At 40.3% G+C, this 22,248-nt stretch overlaps 1 protein-coding gene across 2 annotated transcripts in view; it reads left to right on the plus strand.

Annotated features, from left to right (window-relative positions):
* The first annotated feature begins 206 nt into the window (after positions 1-206).
* LOC100545924 (RANBP2 like and GRIP domain containing 4) overlaps positions 207-22,248 on the plus strand; it is a 30,371-nt gene continuing 8,329 nt past the window's right edge. Inside the window, exons 1-21 of one of the 2 annotated variants that reach the window (XM_085214791.1) lie at positions 207-461; positions 3,056-3,123; positions 3,616-3,727; positions 4,468-4,620; positions 5,272-5,502; positions 5,883-6,028; positions 6,801-6,993; positions 7,503-7,593; positions 8,342-8,551; positions 9,616-9,794; positions 9,883-10,058; positions 10,362-10,485; positions 10,851-11,012; positions 11,413-11,550; positions 11,638-11,784; positions 12,276-12,455; positions 12,556-12,639; positions 12,935-13,073; positions 13,240-13,337; positions 13,868-18,431; positions 19,416-19,493. In XM_085214791.1, the coding sequence (XP_085070917.1) occupies positions 387-461; positions 3,056-3,123; positions 3,616-3,727; positions 4,468-4,620; positions 5,272-5,502; positions 5,883-6,028; positions 6,801-6,993; positions 7,503-7,593; positions 8,342-8,551; positions 9,616-9,794; positions 9,883-10,058; positions 10,362-10,485; positions 10,851-11,012; positions 11,413-11,550; positions 11,638-11,784; positions 12,276-12,455; positions 12,556-12,639; positions 12,935-13,073; positions 13,240-13,337; positions 13,868-18,431; positions 19,416-19,493 (7,348 nt within the window). In that variant the 5' untranslated portion in view covers positions 207-386. The remainder of the gene's footprint in view (positions 462-3,055; positions 3,124-3,615; positions 3,728-4,467; positions 4,621-5,271; positions 5,503-5,882; positions 6,029-6,800; positions 6,994-7,502; positions 7,594-8,341; positions 8,552-9,615; positions 9,795-9,882; positions 10,059-10,361; positions 10,486-10,850; positions 11,013-11,412; positions 11,551-11,637; positions 11,785-12,275; positions 12,456-12,555; positions 12,640-12,934; positions 13,074-13,239; positions 13,338-13,867; positions 18,432-19,415; positions 19,494-22,248) is intronic. The other variant, XM_085214797.1, reaches the window with a different exon arrangement.

A 22,248-nucleotide genomic window follows, 5' to 3' on the forward strand; every position in this document is an offset into this window, starting at 1 on the left:
CACGGCCTCACACGGCGCTGAGTTTCCTAAGACCGCCCAAGGGCGGACAGGCTGAGGACGGTAGAGGACGGTACCGGCGGCGCGCCGAGAGGCAGCTCGCGCCGCGCGGCGTAACGTTCCGCAACTCAAATTCCCGCCGCCACGATAACCAACCGCGCACCAGCCGCTCTCACCGCGCATGTGCGCGCTCGGCGCGTGCGCCGTCCCACGCCGAGGCCGTGACGTCGCGCGTCGCCGCGATCGGCAGCGGAGGGCGTTCCGCCGTGTGTGGAGCGGGAACTTGCGTAACGTACGAGTGCCGGCCTTCCGCCGCTTCCTCTTTCTCCTGGCGAGGCTCGGCGCGGTCTCCGACGACGAGTACCGGCCGGACGGCCGGGCTCGGCGCCATGATACGGCGCACGAAGCCCGAGGTGGAGAGATACGTCGCCTCCGTGCAGGCCGCCGCCTCCTCTCCTAGAGAGGTGAGTGCTTCGGGCCCGGCCGGCACCGCCGGCGGCGCTTCCGAGGCCTCCTCAGGGCCGCGGTGTGGTCCGCTCCCCGCCCGCCCCGTCCTTCCGCTCCTCCCGCGGGTGCCGGGCCCGAGGAGCGGCAGCGGGCTTTGCCGGGGCCTGGGATGGCCGGCGGGGGCCGGCGGGCCTGGTGCGCGGGAAAGGCGCGGGGCTGCCCGGCCGGGCGGCGCTTTGCGGCCTTATCCCTCGGGCACGGGGCAGGGGGGTCGTGGCGTAACCGCTGCCGGGAGCGCTGGTGAGTCAGAGCTTGCTGAGGGGCTCGTGGAGTCGTGTGGGTGGGGAGTTGAAGCCGACGGAGGCTGCTGGGAGGGAGGGCGCGGAGATATTTCCTTGGAGACGTGGTTTGCTACAGCTGCGCGCCTCTTACAACTGGTGAGCCCTTGGTAACTTCCGAAGGAGCCCAGTGGCGTAGCGAAGTACGGATCCTTCCTGCTCTGTGGGAATAGAATCATCCAATCACAGAATGGCCTAGCGTTGAAAAGGACCACAATGATCATCTACTTTCAATCCTCCTGCTATGTGCAGGGTCGCCAGCCACCAGACCGGGCTGCCCAGAGCCACATCCAGCCTGGCCTTGAATGCCTCCAGGATGGGGTATCCACAATCTCCTTGGGCAACCTGTTCCACTCCTGTTCCAGTGTGTCACCACCCTCTGTGTGAAAAACTTCCTCCTAATATCTGACCTATATTTCTCCTATCTCAGTTTAAAACCATTCCCCCTTGTCCTATCATTATCCACGCTCGTAAACAGCCATTCCCCCTCCTGTTTATATGCTCCCTTCAAGTGCTGGAAAGCCACAGTGAGGTCTTGCCAGAGTTCTCGAGCTTCCAGCCTTCCCTCTCTTGAGGAAGCAAAATAGGGAATGCATATTGTTAAGCTTCTGAATTTCTTTGGTGTGTTGTGTGGCTGTTATTCCCGTCTGTGTGACGGCGTTGTGAAACGTCAGTAATAAGAGAGGGAGTGGTGGGGGGAAATAGCTTCGCTGCTGTGCATTAGTAACTGGGCAGCCAGATGATTCCCTGGTATCTGGAAAATGGTGTGCAGGTCACGGTGAGCTGACTGATGCGGTTCATAGGAGCAGTTTCATCTGGAAAGGTCCCACTCTGCTGCTCTGAATTGGTTTTATTGCAGATGTGGAATATTCAGCAGTGTGTTGTAATAATGTGAATGCACATCGTGATGCAGCACGGCCTTGATGCAAGTGTAAGGCTTGCATGCATCCTCGTTTTGGCCTTCTTCAACAGCAGTGGAGTTGTCCTGGCACTTTGTTCAGTTGATTTTGATGCTGTTTAGGCTGCACAGTGTTGAATGTATTGCTGCTAAATTCGGAGACAGTCTTCAACAGTGTGGGTATTCCTGTGGGGCTCAATGAAAAAATATTGCCTTCCTTTTGTAGTGCTCAAGGCCAACTGCTGTGGGTTTGGTATCATCTTTTCAATGATGCTTGTAACTAGCTGTACATCACAGTCAGTGATGGAAGTAGTTTTTCTGCTGTGTTGATTTTGGAGAGGAGGGTTGTACGAGGCTGTAAGCATTTATTTTGAAGTTTCTTTCCAACCCTGTTTACAGGAGATGTCAAGCGTGATTCCACTCTGGTGCATGTCGGTGTATCCGTGTTATACTTCAAAATACAGACTGAAAAGTAGGAAACTGGAGTTCCTTTGAATTCATTTGTGAAAATTTTTCAGGAGTAACTTGGGAGTAGGAAGGGAATAGGAGACTAAACTCAAGTGTATTTAGATCGTAGAAGCTTGTTTTACGTTTGGAGTCATAGCTGTAACTAGTTCCAGTATTCCTGATTCTCAAACAGAGGCTACATTGGAAGAGATATGTGGAGCCCAGGTTTTAGATTTGTCTCCTACTTCATGTCTACCATGAAGTTTTTGCTCATGATTTCTAGTTCTCGAGCTCATTCACATGGGTAAAAAAATGTTTCTTCAGTGCAGTAATTTAGTGCTGATGTTATCAGTCCAAGTTAACTTGAACTTGACTCTGTGAGTGAAAGGTGAAACGTAGCTCTCCACAGCTATTGACCGAAGGGCAGAACAAGGAAATAGAAGTGAAGATTTAAAAAAAAAAAAAAAAAAAAAAAAAAAAAAAAAAAAAAAGGAAAACAAGGCAGGCAAGAGATGAAGGTGATAGAAGCACGAGCAGGAGGAACTGGACTCTTAATTTGTGGCATTTGTTTTCTTCTGCAATGTAGATACATTGCAAGAAAAAAAGCTTATCTGTAGCTGACCACATTCTTCTCTCTTTAGTCAGAAGTGTTTATGAAATATAACAAGTGTAAATACTTGCTTGCTTTGCCAGTAACCCCAGTTTTGCTTTGGTAGTAGCCATTGCCAGTTATTAGGAAAAAACATTATTTTCTTAATCCTGTATCTTTCAAAAACAAAGCCCTGAATACAAGGAGTGAACTGAAGCTGATAACTATGAAGAAGTTTTTAGAAATATTATGCATCCGTGAAAAGAAGAGTCTCCCTATTCAATTACTTCAGAAGTACTGTATATCTAAAATGTACCTGTCATGTTTTCTTTCCTTCAGAGATCGTTGAAAGGATTCCTTTTTGCTAAGCTGTATTTTGAGATAAAAGAATATGAACTTGCTAAAAGGTAATAAGTGTTACGTATGTTGTTCTGTTCTGTTCTTTCTGTGATAGAAAAGCTAAGTGAAGTAGAGCAGAGAAATCAAGACCATTATCATGCTGTTTTAAGGTAGCAGTAAATGGGAGAATTTGATGCCATTTAAATCTTAAAACAGCAGCCTAAAGGATGGGTAGTCATAGTGTGCTGTAAGAACTCATCTGGTTGGAATGTCTTTTATGCCATTGTATTACATCCTTCGTACAGTTTCTGTGAACTACTGCTTTATTTAATAAAGGCCAGTACTTGCAGGCAAATATGTAGAATCTGTACATGTAGAAATAATGTTGTTCCTTATTTGAAGGTCTAGATCAAGCACCTAGAACTAAATATGGCTAGATGTCCTGTATGACAGATTACATTCCCACATTAGCTACAGGTTGTAGGGGGACTTGTATTACTGAGGAATACTGATCCTTCTGGTTGTGTTTTTTTTTTTTTCCTTTTTTATTTACTCTGTAGATATATTTCTACTTATCTCAGTGTCCAAGAGAGAGATCCCAAAGCTCACAGGTTTCTGGGACAGATTTATGAAGCTCAGGATAACATAGAAAAAGCTTTTGGGTGTTACAAGGTAAGCGCTTCACTCACCTCCCTGATGTCCTGCTTTATTCCTTCGTAAATGGACTTGATCTTTGTGCTGCCTGCTCTGATATTCTTCTTCCCACTGGACAAAGAATCTGTGATCCCTGTAGAATTCTACAGTAGGGATTATGGTAACAGCAGTAATGCAGCTGCTACTGAAAGACTGGACTGAGAGTGTTTCTTAGTTGCACAGTTTGTTTTTTGTTAGTGTGGGCTGTTTGTTTGTTTCCTCAGAGGTAGAGGAAACAGGGCAAATACGGTTCTGATTAGGCAAGCATGTAAATATGAAATGTTAACTGTGAATTTCACTATTCGGGCTTTGGGAAGGGAGAGGATATGCACAAAAGTCTCATTGCCAGCACAGTGGAGTACTGTCGGTCTCTGTAACTTAATTCTGGTTTTCAGGAGCCTCCATATTAAGTTAGACTAGAGATACTCCTTGTCCAGCGATCTGAGAAGAGTAGCAGCTGGTGGTAGAGGCAGAGGAGCTGGTTTTGGCATTGTTTCTCTTGTGGTGTTCTGAATTCCAGCAGTTGTCTGGTTGTTACAAACCAGTGGTGGGCTTTCAAAAAGGAGGTTTTTCTGAAACTAGTGAGAAAGTATTTATAGATCTAATTTGACTTACTGGGTATGTTTACTGGGGGACGTATTTTCTTTCTTGTTCTATATGGACTGCAAGGTCAAGTTACCAGTAACCTTTTTTTCTTGTTTGTGCATGGGGAAAACTAGCGTTCTGTGGAGCTGAATCCAATGCAGAAAGATCTTGTACTGAAGATTGCAGAGTTACTATGCAGTAACGACATCACTGATGGAAGAGCCAAGTACTGGGTTGAGAAAGCTGCCAGGCTCTTCCCTGGGAATCCTGCTGCTTACAGATTGAAGGTAAATTCCAACTTCTAATCTCTGTTCTGTGTGTAGTAGAAACTTCAGTTTCTGCAACTGATGGGAAAACCATGTTAGTAATAGTATTCAAGAAATCAAGATTAGATAAAGTATTACCTCTATTATGTGACTACACTGCTTTCTAGGTTTTTTTTTTATTTGAATTAAAAACTGTAGAATGTAGGAGGTGCTGTTATTCCCAAATACTTTGTAAATGCTTTCAGTCATACTATCTCGCTTTTGTGCAGGCGTTATTCTGTAGCACAACAGCAATGAAACTGAAGTCTTGAGAGGCTTATGCTTTGGGGTTTTTTGTGTGGTGTTTGGTGGGTTTTTTGTGTTTTTGGTTTTTTTTTTTTTTAGACAAGCTGTTCTGTATCAAGGTGCGCCATCTTTGAACCAAATTATTTGACGATCTTAATTTAGCATCTTACTTAGCATCTATGTGAGGCAAACTCTAAAGTTGTGTTGTGTTTTTTTTTTTTCCTCACTTCTAGAATGCTTGTAAAACTCTGTAGCACCCAACAGCTTTTCAGAGTAGTTTAAGTAATGTAGTCTATAGTGGCAGTGAGAAAGCAGTCAGGTAATGTAGTTGCTGAAAAGGCTCTCATGGAGAATGAAAATTTAACACGTTGCCTTTGTATTTAATAGGAGCAGTTACTGGAGCATAAAGGTGAAGATGGATGGAATCAGCTCTTTGATATGATTCAAACAGAACTCTATGCGAGACCAGATGATATCTACCTTAACATCAGACTGGTTGCTCTCTACCGTTCAAATAATAGGTTAAGAGATGCTGTGCTTCATTGTCAGGAGGCAGAGAAGAAAATACCTGTAGACTCAAGCTTGGAATGGTGTTCGTGTGTCATAAAGACATTTGAGGTATTTAATTATATTTTGATCATGTCATAATCTCCCATATCCTTGAAACTGGTGTTATTCTCTTAGTAACGTTACAATGGCAGCTAATTCTCAAGTGACTTAACCCCTTCAAATGTAATGTTTGCCAAAACCAATGATTTACTTGGGATTTTCTTAAACCTTATAGAGTTGTTTAGTTTCTAGCTGAAGTACTAAGTTAGATACAGCAGCTCCGTCCAGGAGGAAATTGCTCAGGCAAATCATTTCTGGAATTTTGCTGCTGAAGAGTATGTTAGTGTCTCACTTGGGAAACTGGATTATGTAGCAACGTGTTCTGGAGAAGCTCTTGCCTTCATAGAAGGATGGTGGTTCCTTATTCTCTGATGAACTTTATTCTTTAGGAATACCTCGAATCAGTACGAGACTTGGAGTCTGATAAAAATAATTGGAGAGCTATCAAGAAAGATCATCTGCTGGCCTATTCTAGCTTCGTTAAAATGACACTTGCTTCTAGAGATGTTCGAGAAAGCAGAGAGGCACTTGAAAGGTATTGTTTTAACTTTTCTGTTTTAAAAAAAAAAAAGAAAGAAAAGAAATTGAATTTTTTTTTTCTGGGTCACAGAACATCTAGCAGACATAATTTTCACTGAGTAGCCGTTTTGTGAATGGAAGAGGAGTTCCTCTGTACTAACCACAAAGAAAAAATCTTATTAGGCTTGATCCTCAAGCTGTGTGTCTGTCTGAGCTACAAGCCTCAGAGAAGACTCAGTGATACTCTGTGCCAGTTATCTTCTTTCACTTCAGCATGAGAATGTTGTTCTTGACTTCAGCTAATTTACATTTCACAGGCACTTGTGGGTTAGCTTTGTCCTGGTCAAGTTAATATAACACATACTGAAATAATGAGAAATTTTACATGTCTAGTATAAATGGGATATAGGAAACCACCTGCATTCTCCTTAAGAGAAAACTGATAGGATCAGCTAATCCAGATGACTTCAGGCTGTGTCATGTGTGCCACAGCTGGAATAGTACAAAACAATGTTTGTAGCCAATTCATTTAAGATTTGTTCCTTTATTTCCATTACTTTCTCTTTTGTACTGACTTTATTGATTTCATTTCAATAAACAGTGTTCAGAGCTCTAAGAGCTCAAGGTTGTTGTCCTACTCTCTTGTGCAACTCAGGTTTAAGCTATAGAGGATGGCAGTAGCAGTTGAATGATCAAGTTACTTCATTGATGGCTAAATAACACTGACCTGAAGCACGTGGTAGATTTTACCAAGGCTTTGCTGAAAATGAATCCTGTCTACATTCTAGTTTTGATCGTGTGCTTCACTCTGTGAAACCGTATGTGAATGGACCCGATGAGCTGTCTCGTACCTTCCTTGAAATGAAAGGACACTTCTACATGCATGCTGGAACTTTCCTGCTGAAAATGGCCCAGAACAATGAGGCACAATGGAGAGATGCATGTGAACTCGCAGCGTTGTGTTATTTGAAAAGTTTCTATGTAAGTCACTGTTCAGTTTGTGCTTTTAGTTGTTGCAGTTCTTGAACGCTCTCTCTGTGCATGCATTGAACACCTGTATTCCAAAAATTAACTACTGTTTTTAGGGCTGTCTCCTCACCAAATCTTACTCTTCCACAATTCTTTAAAAGATTTCAAGTGATGTGAAGAAAATCTCTCTTCAATTGTTTCACTTGTTAGAAGTAAAATGACCTTAAAGGCTAATGAGTGTATTTCCTATAGGGTATTCCCTTGTCTGTAAACAGCTAAAATAACTAATATTAGGATTATTGGAGTGGAAGAGGGGAATGACCTGAGTAGCTCTCACATACTTATGCATAGACAGCAGAGCTCGATCAAGCTTGTGTGCCCTTAAAGGTATTTGCAATTGTTCAATTACTCACCTAGTGTCTTTTTCAGGGAAGAAACAACCTTGTTTTCTAAGTTTTAAGATTAAATTAAGTGATTTCCTTTTTGTTGTGAAGAAGCTGTAACAGTTCTTTCTTCCACAGATACCTAAACCAAAGTCAAAACTAATAAAAGGAGATCCTACTGGGCAAGATACGCTGGAAATGTTGGCCTGTGACCGAAAAAGCCAGTCTGGTAATAAAAATTAATAACTACAAATGTTCCGTAGTTCCACTTTAATTTTATGAATAACTAATTTCAGAGTTAATGGCTTATTAAAGAGCATGTTTGCTGTCTTGGAATATGCTATAAAACTTTGTGTATTTTGGCTACATATGAAATGCAAAACAGCAGCTTGATCTTGACATGTAATGGACTTTTTCTTTTTATCTCTGGGACATTAAGATAGAATTTAACTTTTAATGTCTCTTAGTATGCTGCTTTCTGCCTACTAATATACTGTTTGAAAGCACTGCTAGTCCCAAGTGTAAAAGAAGATATTGCTCTTTCCCTGTCACTTTTGTTCCCTTCTTTGTTGCAGCAGGTTTGCTGCTGTTACGTTGTTTTTTGTTTGTTTGTTTTTTTAAAGCTGAGGCAGTCTTTTTCAGTCTTCGCTATCCTGTGGGCTCTAGATGAAAACAAAACACCAGGCATCAGGCTGAATTGTTCCTGAATAGATGAGTCTGACAGCTACTTATTTTGAAGACAATTGCAGTGCCCTTATAATAAAAATACACAGTAATTCTGGAAAACTGGATTTTGAAATGCTTTGGGACTGCTGTCAGCCCATATGCTAAAACACTGATTTAATTATAGGAAGAGCCTAACTTAGAAATTTGTAAATATCATAAGGGGAAATCTTGATTCCCAGCCTCAAGTAGCAAAAGCAACCCACTGCATCAAATATTGTTGAGTGTTCTTATGTGGCATTATGTTTTTCTAGGTCATATGTTGCTGAACTTAAGCCACGGCAAGGAAGACTTTTTGAAAGAGATTGTGGAATCTTTTGCAAACAAAAGTGGTTTATTTACATTGTTTGAAAGCCTCTTTGGGAGTGGAGCTTCTAGAGAGAGATCTTTCCTTGGCACAGATGATATGGGAAATGTCAGTACACAAGCACCAGTGCAAGGAGAACTGAGTAAATACGATATTGGTAAGAGATGTTACTTAAACTCAACATAAACATGACTCTGTGTTAGAGCTTCTACAAATGCATCATTTGCTACAGAAGATAAGTGTCTGTAATAGCTGCTCATCATTGCCCTAATCAGAGAGTGGATTGCAAGGTTTCACTTCCAGCTGTAGCTGAGAGGCAGTGTCATCATGCCAGGTTCTGAAGAGTTTCTCACGTACTTCCTGCTTCCACACTGTTGTCTTCTGGTCAGTTCTGATTAATTTCTAGTTGAAGCTGCCTGTTTAGCTTTTCGTGTTTGTACACTTGTAAGTGCTAATAGGAAGGCACATACTTATTCATGTGCAATCTATGAATACAGGTTACAATAAAGGTTACATAAAAATAATTCCAGGATGAGTTGTGAGCTAATGAGATCTTTCCACTTTTAAGCTTAACTTGATGATGAAGGCTGGCTTTGAATTTGAGTGTAACAAGAGTAGAATGCTAGTAGTCTTTTACTTAGCTATCAGTGGTCAAAAATATGTAGATTATTCAATCTAAAACTACCGATCAGGGTGCAAAGCAATAAGGCTTATGGCCTTTCTCTTTTTGAATATATATATGTATTTTATATATTAAAAATAAAAGTTTATGCTACTACAGTCTTTCTGAAGAAGTTTGTTCATCATATTTTTAAATACAAAATTTAAAAAAATCATTTATTGCACATAAGCTAAAGATTAATCCCATTAGAGAAGTATTATGTTATCTCCATTTTTTTTTTTTTTTGCTTTGACAGAGAAGTTGAAGTATAATATACTTTGGTTGTGCACTTTTATGAAATAGATATTGGGTTTTTTGAAGTTATTTATATAATATAAACAGGTGCAGGAATCACTTGAAGAATGCTACATCTTACTTGTAAATTCTTAGCTCCAGCTTGTTAGAGGCAAACAGGTGGGAGGAGGTTGCTGGGGGAGTCCTTCAATGAGAGAAATATTCAGAGCTCCTTACTTCTCTTGTAATGAAACCCAGCTTTCAGATACAGGTCTTCATAACTAGGGGACAGATCCTAGCATCTTACAACCTTTGTTTTTGCATAGGTGCTGTTCGAATGCACAGTGGTAGTCTCCAGCACCTTGTTTGGCTTGGCTTGCAGTGGAATTCTATGTCAGTGTTATTCCCACTGCGGAAATTATTAAAACAGCTTTTTCACTTGCCACAAGAAACATCAAGACTTGAAACAGATGCTCCTGAATCCATTTGCTTGCTGGACCTTGAAGTAAGTAAACTTTCCAAGTTCTTAAAGGCATTTAAATGCAATTTTTTGGTACCTAATACTTTCTGTTTATTTATTCTTACAAAAACAGGTTTTTTTACTCGGGATGGTGTTCACTAGCAACTTACAATTGCAAGAGAAGTTTAATACTCACTATGGCACACATCAGCCTCCTTTCTTACCATTGCTGCTGTGCAAACAGTACTGTACTGAGAAGCAAAGATCCTGGTGGGATGCGGTTCGTACACTTATGCAGAAAAAAACAACGTAAGGCTTCCTCAGTTTGGAAATAGTTACTCAAACTTCTAGACGACTTCTGAATTGATTCCCATAGGTTGTGTAAAACTAGTTCCTTTTGTTTGACATAGTTTGAGCATTAAGGGTTTGTTGCTGTAGGGGTGAGATTTTTAACAACTTTTCTAAAAACAGGCTTTACATTTCTAATATTGTATTTGTCAAGAAGAGCCAGCTTAGGACTAAAACTGCTTGTTATATTCATCAAACAAATGATGTGTGAACAGATTAACAGAGAGGGACTAATAATTGAGGAATATTTCTTCTGATATTCAGGCCAGACTCAGCAACAAAACTGAAGCTTCTTGTACAGCATGGATTAAGTACTCTGCGAGCCCTGGAGAAACACGGCCTTCAGCCTGCCTTAATTATCCACTGGGCAAGAAGCCTGCAAAAAACAGTAAGTTAAGATTATTTATGAGTAAGTACCATCTGTTTTTCTCTAATTTTGCAAACTTAACCAACTAAATAAAATCAGATGAGAATATAGTATTGAGACCTGCTGCTAATTTTGATAGGATGACTAGAGCAACTAACTTATTCTCTCTCCCTCACTACTCTCTTAACAACACAGGTAAAAATAACATTATTTTCTACCTGTATGTTACTTTCTGTGACTCTAGTGAGACTTCCTGAAATACATCACAAGCATCAGAGAAAAATTATTGAAACTTCTCAAGAAAACAGCTGCATCAGAGAAGGAAAAGAATGAATAACATTTTATTTGAATTTTCTGCGGCAGTTTCAATTTCTCTTCTTCAACAGGGCACTAGCCTTAACTCCTTCTACGACCAGAAAGAATATATTGGAAGAAGTGTCTATTACTGGAAGAAAACTTTGCTTGTTTTGAAAACTATCAAAAAGCACAAAAGTGTTCCTGAGCCTACTGATCCTCTCTTCAAACATTTCCATAGTGTGGACATTCAGGTACAGATTGATTATTCAAAGATGAGAGTAAGAGGGGTTTTATGTCACAAGTTTACATGTAAATTGGTTGGGGTTTTTTTTAATAGTGTTGTTGTTGTTGTTTTCTTCTTTTGGTTCAGTTGGTTTTGTGTGTTGTTGGGGTTTTTTGTCGTTATACTACTAATGCTAATATTTGGTAGTATCTTTCTTTTGAACTATCAGCTTTAAAGCAATCAGAGTGGAAGACACTGAACTCCCTTAGTACCAGCTTTATTGAAAAGCTGTTTTTCTGTATCACAGGAAAACTAGTAATATTATTAACCTTCTCCTGTCTGATTACTTACTAGATGATTACAATTACTGACTGTTCCAAGTGTCCGTATATAGGTTATGTGTGACTTGTCTTTTGCTTTGGCTGTAGGTTTTTCAGGTTGCAGCCTATGAAGAAGAGGCACATATAGCATTTGCAATGTTGGATGCGGTTGAAGGCAAAACTGATGATGCTTTATTAGCATTTGAAGCTATTAAGAACGTGGTTTCATACTGGAATCTTGCCCTAGTAAGTTTGTAAATTGCATTACCTCAAAATGCTTTTCTTTTGCTTGCATTCCGACTGATTCTTATTAATCAATATACTGTTGCTTAGCTTTGCCAAAGAAAGGCAGAGGAGATTGAGAGTGACGATATGTTGCCAGAAGAACAAGAAGAACACAAAACCTATCTTCTTAAAAGAAAGCATTATCTGATGAAGATCATCGATGAAAGCTCCTCTGATCCATCAGTAGCTGACAAAGTAAGTAATTCCTTCTTAACGGTTTGTTTTGAGAGATGGACTGGTTTGGCTTACTGCTGCAAATTGAGACAATTTGCTTTCAAGTCAGACTTTTTAAAACAGACTTTGCTTCGTGCCAAGTTAAACTTATTGTGTTCCATCAAGACAAATAACTTTCTTTACTCCAGTGTGTGGTATATCCTGGGAAGATTCTGTGAAGGTATCAGATTATGAAATGTTCTTGATTGCAGCTTCTGTGTAAACAAACAGCTTTTGCTCACTGTCGTCTTTGTGAGGTTGATAGCTTCCATATAGAATTAATGCTTGTGTGAATTGTCCTCTTACTTTAATTTTAACAGATGTAGGGCTTTCCTGCGAGGAAAAGAACAACAACAAAAAAACATCTAGAATTTCTGTAGTGAAAGCCTTGTGTACTGTTCAGCTATAGATCAGAACAGTCTCTTGTTCTGAGGAAGAATTGCAGTCATGACTTGTTTCAAATCAATTTTTAGCTGCCAGTATCTATTGAAACCGTAACGGAAATGCTGAATGCAGTGATCCAGGAGCTTGGAGAGAATGATGAAGAGGAAAGTTTCGCATCCGGAAATATCTCACAAGCTGCAAATCTGGAAGTAAAACATTCAATTCCATCACCTAAGAAGTTATCTTTCTCACCAACTAATACCTACAAGGTATATTAGCCAGTTACTCTTTTAGGGATGTGTTATGTTTGTGTAAAAAGTTGAAGTTCAATAAGCTTTGGTGGTTTTTTTTTTTTTTTTTTTTTTCCAGTTTTCTCCTAAAACTCTCCCTCAGTGGGCAGAAGATCACAAGTCCTTACTTCAAATGCTGTGTCAGCAAGTGGAAGCTTTAAAGGTAAACAGCTTTGGAGGAGGTAATGCTTCTAAGGACTGTCTGTTCAGATAGTTTTGCTTTCTTCAGCTTAGCTATTGTCCTCTTGGTTCTGGGTTTTTTTATTTCTAGCTTCAGGGAACAGTCTCAGTTGTGTACAGCATAGGCACATCGTGGATTATTGCAGCAGTTAACTTTTTTGTCTCAGACCTTGAACATGCTTTTAAATAACAGAGGAATAGGGATCATTCCTTAGGTTTTCTTCAAATATCTGTGTAATACGTTTACATTCTCTTAATTGAAACACTGTCTTTAATAGAATGAAATGCAAGAAATGAAACTTAACAGTTCCAATGTAAGTGTATCATCTCATCGATGGCCTGCTGAAAGCTATGGAACTGATACTATGTCAGATGGTTATCAGAGAGCACAAAATCTTCATGAAGCTCCTTTAACGGGTAAGTTGATGCTGAATTTTTAATTAGACACTTAGCTATACCGAGTAAGACTTCTTAAAATTTTTCTGCAGTGTTTTTTGAATGAGCAGAACTGATCTTCGGGGGATGTTAATTGAAATCAGTAACAAAAATTGGATATAAATTCTTTTCTTGGTTTCCTTTTCAGTTGCTACCACTGGCCCATCTGTTTACTATAGCCAGTCACCTGCTTATAACTCACAGTATCTTTTAAGAACTGCTGCAACCAATGTAACACCAACAAAGGTGAGGACAAATGTATCCGCTCAAGCTGTTTCTACTGATTTATTGAAAACAACTGGTTTTGATTCTGGGTGTAGTTGGATAGAAGAACTGCGGTTCCCTAGATAGCATTTAGTAAACTTGAGGTCTGCTGGAGACAGGCAGAAAGATTCATTATCAGCTAATCTTTGGGATGTGCAGTTTGGGAGAAACAGCCAGCAAAGCATGTTTTTAATGTGCCTAGTATATGTCCTCTGCTCTGTGTCTGTGGTGTTCTTTTCCCCAAAATAGCATGGGAACTTGGTGGTTTTGACTCTGTTTTTTGTTTGTTTGTTTTAATAATAATAATGAGTCCATTCAGCTTATGCTTCTCTTCAGTCCGTGTTTTCAGATACCATGCAGGTTTTGAACATATGATTTTAGCTTAAACGGATTAGAGTCAAAATCTAATTTTAAAGTACACCTTGTTACTAAGAGTACATGTTACATGGGCTTTAGCACCCTAAGACCTTTTTCTCCCTTTCCACAACGAAGTAATTGTGTTTTTTCTTTAGGCACCTGTCTACGGCATGAACAGACTTGCACCTCAGCAACACATATACGCTTATCAACAGCCAATCCACACGCCACCTCTGCAAAACACTTGTGCTGGTGTGTTTCCTCAAGACATCTATGCTACACCTTTGCGTTTTGATGCTCCTGCTGCTGGAATTATTTCACCTCGTGGAGGTGATGATTACTACAACTACGGTGTTCCACAGGCGAGCACAAATCCACCACTACCTGAACCGGGCTATTTCACAAAACCTTCGGTTGCACCCACAACTTTAAAACCTGCAGAATCCAAAGTGGTAGAGTTTTCAAAAGCTAAATTTGGGCAGCCGGGAGCAGCTGAAGGGTCAAAGCCACCTCAGCCAACAACCTTTAAATTCAACACTAACTTCAAATCTAATGATGGGGACTTTACCTTTTCTTCTCCTTTAGCTGCCACACAGCCTGCTAACGGAGCTTTTAATAGCAGTGAACGCCTTTTGAAGCTTTTAACATCAGACAAACCCTTACAAGATGAGAGGTGCATTGAACAAAAAGGAGTTAACAGTCATGCAAATGGCCAAAGAAATGTCTTCAGTTTCAGTAATAAACATACTTCAGGTGTCTCTTTTACAGAAAGCGTGGGACAAAATGCACATAAAAACCTGGCTTTTGAAAAGAGTGATATGTTTAACTTCCAAGAACCAAGCAAACAGTTATTTATGACTTCAAATTCTGATTTGGCCAATAGAAGTCATGAAACAGAGGGAGGAAGCACCCATGGTGGAGATGAGGATGATGATGGACCTCATTTTGACCCTGTGGTGCCACTCCCTGACAAGATTGAAGTAAAGACAGGCGAGGAAGATGAAGAAGAGTTCTTCTGCAACAGAGCTAAACTTTTCCGGTTTGATGCAGAAACTAAAGAATGGAAAGAAAGGGGTATTGGAAATGTGAAAATACTGAAACACAAAGTATCTGGCAAATTCCGTCTCTTAATGAGAAGGGACCAAGTACTAAAAATCTGTGCAAATCACTACATAAATACTGATATGAAATTAACTCCAAATGCTGGATCAGATAGGTCGTTTGTATGGCATGCTTTAGATTATGCAGATGAGCTGCCAAAGCCAGAACAGCTTGCAATTCGATTTAAAACACCAGAGGAAGCAGTGCTTTTTAAAAGTAAGTTTGAGGAGTGTCAGAATATGTTAAAAACTTCAGGATCAAGTGCTGATGCATCCTTGACTCAGAGCACTGGAACTGTTAAAGAGGCAACAAATCAAGATACCAAGGAGTCTTGCGGGTCAACATTAGGGATCTTGAACTCCGTATTTCGGTTCTCAAAAGATAGTGTGACCAGTGAATCTGATAGCAAAGGCAGTTTTACATCAACGTCAACTGCCCCTACGACTTTTTCATTTGGAAAGGAAGCCATACAAACCTATTCCTCTGGCGGATTTGGACAGTCTTCCTTGAAGAAGAATCAGTGGGAGTGTAAAGTATGTTTAGTTCCGAATGAAGCAACTGCTAAGAAGTGTGTCTCATGCCAAAGCCCAAATCCAGATGTGTGGGACACACATGGCATCCCGGTAAGTGAATCTGCTGCAAGTTTGAAAGCCGGTGGTAGTGCCACACAAGACAAATTAGGATCTGCCTTTGCTAAAAAGGAAGGTCAGTGGGACTGTAGTATCTGTTCAGTAAGAAATGAACCCACTGCCACAAAATGTGTTGCCTGCCAGAATCCAAATAAAACTAACCCAGAAGTATCTCCTCAACAATTTTCCTTTAAACTTGAACGACTAGATGCTCCAAAGACCACGCAGAATGACTTGGGGACTGCTTTTTCACTGAAAGGTCAGTGGAACTGCTCCATATGCCTCACCCAGAATGAAGCAAATGACGAAAACTGTCGTTCTTGTCAGAATCCTAACACTCAAGGTCAACCACATGTGCCAGTATCTGCTGTTCAGGCACTTCCTGCTCCCAGCTTTACTTCTGCTACTGACGCAAGTAAACCACAGAAAAATACATTTGCAGAGCTTTTTGCTAAAAAGGAAGGACAGTGGGATTGTAATACTTGTTTTGTAAGGAATGAAGGTTCCTCACCAGCTTGTGTAGCTTGCCAAACACCAAATCCATCTAGTAAGCCTACCAGTGATGTTTCATTGTTGACTTCTGATTTGAAAAATAAATCATCTGAACCTGTTGGAGGACAACTGGGAACAGGTTTTAAGTGTGAATTCTTAGGAAAAAGCTTTAAGTTTGGTCATGCTGATCAAGGGAAAACACCAGCATTTACATTTCAGAATCTTGGAGACGCTGAAGCAAAACCTGCAAAGGAAGGATTTAACTTTTCAATGTTGATGCCTCCAGGTGGATTTAAATTTGGCATACAGGAATCCAGTAAAAATACCGGTAAGAAAGATGATCCACCCAAAGAGTGTACAAGAGACTTGAAAAACATTGATGAAAAAGACAAAAATGAACTGCCTTCAAGTAGTGGAGTTACACTCCAATCTGAGGAAACAGCAGACAAGGACAAGGGTGAATTTACTTTTGGCCAAAACAGTAGTAGTACTTTTACTTTTGCTGATCTTGCAAAAAGTACCCCCAGTGAAGGCTTTCAGTTTGGCAAAAAAGATCCTAACTTTGAAGGCTTCTCAGGTGCAGGTGAACAGCTGTTTTCTTCAAAGGTTTCTCAGACTGGTCCCAAAGCAAGCACCTCTGCTGATCTTGGTGAGAAGGATGATGATGTGTACAAGACTGAGGACAGCGATGATATCCATTTTGAACCGATAGTTCAGATGCCTGAAAAAGTAGAACCATTCACAGGAGAGGAGGATGAGAAAGTGCTGTACTCCCAAAGAGTAAAGCTATTCAGGTTTGATCCAGAAACAAGCCAGTGGAAAGAACGTGGGGTGGGCAACCTGAAGATTCTTAAAAATGAAGTTAATGGCAAAGTAAGAATACTAATGCGACGTGAGCAGGTACTGAAGGTGTGTGCAAATCACTGGATAACAACAACTATGAACTTGAAACAGCTGTCGGGCTCAGACAAAGCATGGATGTGGATGGCCAGCGACTTCTCTGATGGCGATGCAAAGCTGGAACAGCTGGCAGCGAAGTTCAAAACACCAGAGCAGGCTGAGGAGTTCAAACAGAAGTTTGAAGAATGTCAGAAGCTACTGCTCGATATACCACTGCAGACACCCCATAAACTTGTTGATACAGGCAGGACAGCTCAGCTTATACAGAAAGCAGAAGAAATGAAGACCGGCTTAAAAGATCTCAAAACGTTTCTGACAGATGACAAAACTAAACTAGCAGAAGAAGAAAACGTAAACTCTGCTTGTGCCGGTGGTACTTCTGATTCTGTTACAGAGCCACATGCTGAAGGTACTGGGCCTGCTGTGGAGTGGAGTAACTGTGAGTTGCGTGAAGAAGCATTGGTTGACAGTTTAAGTAGCTCTGTATATGCATCGCCTCTTGCAAGTAGCCCTGTAAGGAAAAATCTGTTTAGATTTGGAGAGTCTACAGCAGGCTTTAATTTCAGCTTTAAATCTGCCTTGAGTCCATCCAAATCTCCTGCCAAGCAGAACCAGAGTGGAACATCTGTGGGCACAGATGAAGATTCTGATCTTACTCAAGAAGAGGAGAGAGATGGGCAGTACTTCGAACCCGTAGTACCTCTGCCTGACCTTGTGGAAGTGACTAGTGGCGAGGAAAATGAGCAAGTTGTCTTCAGTCATAGAGCTAAACTTTATAGATACGATAAAGACACAAATCAGTGGAAGGAGAGAGGTATTGGGGACATCAAGATACTGCAGAACTATGACAGCAAACAAGCACGTATAGTAATGAGAAGGGATCAGGTACTAAAACTCTGTGCCAACCACAGAATAACACCAGATATGAATATGCAACAGATGAAAGGATCTGACAGAGTATGGGTGTGGACCGCATGCGATTTTGCAGACGGGGAAAGGAAAGTAGAGCTGCTAGCAGTGCGGTTCAAACTGCAGGATGTTGCAGACTCATTTAAGCAAACTTTTGATGAAGCAAAGCAAGCCCAAGAGAAAGGCACACTGATAACACCTCATGTTTCTCGTACAAGTACAGCAAAAGAATCTCCTTGTGGTAAGAACGCTGTAGCTGTACTGGAAGAAACTACCAGGGAAAGAACTGACCTCAGCCATGGTGATGATACTTCTGATCCTGCTGTGGAAGCTTCAGAAGTATCAAGAGGTACCTCTGAAACGCCAACGAAAACAGTGGTTTCTCCTCCAAAGTTTGTATTTGGATCTGAATCTGTCAAGAGCATTTTCAGTAACGAAAAGTCAAAGACATTCACATTTGGAAATACTTCAGCCACTGGTTCCCTCTTTGGATTCAGCTTTAATCCTCCAAGAAAAAGCACAGATGATATTTCAGCATCTCAGAAAGCAGAGCAGAAAAAAGTGGGAGTGGCTGAACCACCCAAAAGCTGCAGTGCATCTCAGAAACCTTCGGACAGCAAGGCATCCAACGTGGCTCCTTCAGCACAAGATGGGCCCTCCAACTTCTCGTTTAAAATTCTGGAAAAAGGTGAGTCTTAATTGAACTAGTAATTTATTCAAGTGAGCAACTCATTAGTCAGTCACTTATTAATGCCAGTCATTGTATTACTTCTTCTGTCTTAATAATATGTAGTTTCTTTCAGTTCTAATGCACATATGTGAATCTTTAAATTCTAGACTTCCAACTTGAGTGAATATTCAGGTTTCAGGTTATTTGCACATAAAAGTACAAACATGCCTTATACAGGATTTGATGTTACTCTGTAGTGAGGAAGATAGACAGTAGGATTTTGGAATCTTTATGAGGTGGTGAAAATGTCAGGGTTAAGTGCTGAAAGTGCATTTTTTGAGTTGAGCTGGTAATGTATGTGCACAGGCCTCGCTCTGACTGGTAAACTATGAGAAGAGCACTTGTGCTTAAGCTTAAACTCAAATTATCCCTGTGACTGTGTGGATGGGTATTCTGAAACTACACTCAGTACATTTGCTTGAAGTCTTCCATGAGTGGTCTGTGCAATTCCTGATGCGCAGCCTAAGTCACACCAGTTGTCTTTTTCTTAGCTTGAAAAGAGATCCTGTGATTACATCCTCAGTTACACAGGCTCTGATACTAGCTGAAAGCTGAGCTTGCAGAAGCAGTGGCTGCAGTGTGTTCACTGTAATGTGCTCAGGTATCTTTGTGCAAAGACAGGGATTTGCTGGTGTTGTACTGATAGAGGACTTCATGCACTGCTTCCTACCATAGCAGGACTGTTTCACCAGATGGTGCGTTTTAATATCTATATCAGTCTCAGTTGTATGAAGACAAACTGTTTCTTAATTATAATACACTAAGTGAGATGCTAGAGATGTTGACTGCAGTTTATTCACAGGGGTTGAATAAGCTTGTATAACATTAAATGTGAATTTTCCTACTGTGATGTATAGATGTGGAATGCTTCCAGAATATGGTTTGTTTTACCCCCTTGAAAATTTCAGTTAAACATTTCTATCCACACAATTTATTTTCTAGGATTTAATTTTAGCCTTTTTAAATCTAATCCAATGGCCTTTTGGACAAGCACATCTTCCTTGCAACCTGCTAGTAAAGGTATTTACACGCTGCACTGAATGTGTGATTAAAAACACTTGAGCAGGCACAGCCAGCAGCCCGACTGTGGCAGAGCAGTTGGTTCCTAATCCTGACAGTTAACATGCATGCTGGAGGAGAGTACTTAAAATTGTCTGAGTACTGTATTTGTGCTGCAGGAGAATGTCTGTAGCCTTGGATGTGTGAGCACAATGGATGGCCCTGTTTACGCTTTGGCTTTGGTTTGCCTCATTTTCTCAGGGTATTCAGGAATCTGCCTTGCGCTTCTCCTTTACGCATGCAGGATCCGTAAAATTCCTCCTTACTAAAGGAATTGTATTCTGCTTTTATTACTCTTCACTGTGCATCTCTTCCTGCCTGAGGTCTTCCATGTTACTGATGTATACTTGAAGATTTCAAGGCGTGTTGACTAGTAAAACTCGAATGTATTTAGCTCTGTTGGAAATATTTCATTCAATTTCCTGATTACCAGCATATTAACTTCTGCATTTGTGCAGAGGAGTAGAGAGAAACAAGAGCCAAACTTAGCTAGTTTATATGTATATGCTTCATATATAATATGGAATCCACCTTTGCTACTCATATAGCTCTTGCTGATGTAACTGACTTGTTTACACCCAGAATCCTTAACCATGCTATTACATCTTTAGTTTGTGTCATTTTAAGATGTTTTAAACTGTGCTTCTTGCAAGTATTCTTGCTAATCAGAGCTCCTCATGGGGAACGTCTTTCAGTCACTGGTTTCTGAGTTTTGCTCGGGCAGCATTCAAAAGAAATTGAACCTCAAGTTATTTGTCATGGAGATGCAACAAAAACAGAACTTTTCTTAGTTTTTTTTTTTTTTAGCTTTTTTCACAGGCTTTTCCCAAGTGCTCAGCAGCTGAAGTTCACAGTTATGTCAGTTGTGTGTTATTGTGTCGCTTACATGTGTAAGGAGTTAAGCCTTAGCAGCTTAAGCAGCTATTTGCTGACATCAAGGGGGAGTAAAAATGGACTAGTTGGATATTAAGTCTATCTGGTCTTTATGTCAAAGTTGAAATAAAAGTGAAATATTAAAAAAAAAAAAAAAGTTCCAACAGTCTTTTAATATACTCTACACACCCATGGCACTGCTTTCGTGGCAATCTATGAAGATAAATTCAAGCTGCTTGCAGCTTATATAAGTAAGAAAAATTAGTTTTCTTGCGGGGAGGCTGAATGAGAACTGATGTAAGTGATCTAGCAAAAGTCTTGCTCAGCCTTAAAATTCTGAGGGTAAACACAGGTTTTAATCCTTACTGTTGCTGTTTTTGTCACTTCTTTGAGTAGATTTTGGGACCACTGTGATCTTAATCAGCTTCTGGACGATTTGTGGAGAGCTTTACCTGTGGGTTGATCTGAACTGGCTTAGTGTGTTTGTATAGCGTGTTTCTTCTGTTCAGCTACTTTGCACTGAGTTCATCTGTGATGAACTGGCTGTGAGCTTGCTTGACTGCTTAGCTGATCTGAGTGAATAAAGCACCTCCTTACAGGCAGGATACATGCCTACTGTTGTAGCATGGTTAATAGATGCCATCAATTCTTACTTAAATCAGCTGGAGTTTTTTTGTGTGTGTGCGTGTAAAGTTCTGAGAAAATATATTAAATCATCTCTAGCTTTTCCATCCTAAGAATTCAAATTTGTTGTTCAGGAACCTTATTGTACATCTACTTTGGATATAGGCTCAGAAGAGCTATTGGCATCTGAAATGACCAAAAGGATTACTTTATAGGACTGCTGCAGAAGGAAACTGAAGCAATTAACTTCTAATGGAAGGGAGTCAATCAATTGGGAGAGAAAGGCTGGGAAAGGAATACTTAAAAGCACAGTTAAAATTGAACTGGTACTTAGAACTTTGGATACTGCTTTTTCTCTAGTACTACTCACACTGCTTTTGCACTACTGGAAGGAAGTAGTGGAAGCAGGAAAATCAGTGTTCCTCAGGAAGAGAGTAGTACTCTGGTTCCTGTCTGAAGCTTCAGGTGCCACTTTGACTTTGTTGTGCCATCAAGTTGGCAAACAAGTTGTCATAAAAAGAGAAGTGAGCTTCAAATTTGGCTGCGTAGCTTAATGCACACCTAAACTGGAGCATGTTATCAAGTGGGCTGACTTTCTAAAGCAATTAATCTATTCTTAGAAACAACCAGTATATGGATATTGATATGCTTATGGACTATTTCTTATTAATGGTTAACCTCTGTGTTTCTCTTCAACTTTGACTTGTAAATTATAGATATAAACAAACAAAAAAAACCACTCCCCCATATAGGTGACCCTTAAACTGATACGTCCTTCTTCTCTGCTTCCATTCTTTAACAACAACTTTACATCTTTAGATTTAACCTTTGATTGTCATGGTTATTCTGCTTGTACTTAGTAAGCTTCTTTATGTTGAGAAGGGAGGAGAAGAAGTTACATAATAAAATCAGTAGTGATATTTTTTCTTGCTGGAAAAGCTAATTAAATTTCAGAAGGCTGAGAGCAGTATTTTAGTTGCTTCTGTAGCACAGTACTACAAGATTACTACTATAACAAGTTTCACTAATAGCAGTTATGGCAAAAAGTTGAGATGAGTCAGAAGCATAGATTTTCCAGAAGTAATTTGAGATAAGTTCTATTCAGTTGCTGTTTAGTCTGGAATTTCAAATGCTCAAAGCTCAGCAGTAGTACATGTTGCTGCAGACAGCTTTACATTTATTACTCTATTTTTCAGTCCTAGGTTTTGCTTCCCTATAC

Source organism: Meleagris gallopavo, chromosome 1, assembly GCF_905368555.1.
Source record: "Meleagris gallopavo chromosome 1, MGAL_WU_HG_1.1, whole genome shotgun sequence".
NCBI classification, from domain to species: Eukaryota; Metazoa; Chordata; class Aves; order Galliformes; family Phasianidae; genus Meleagris; species Meleagris gallopavo.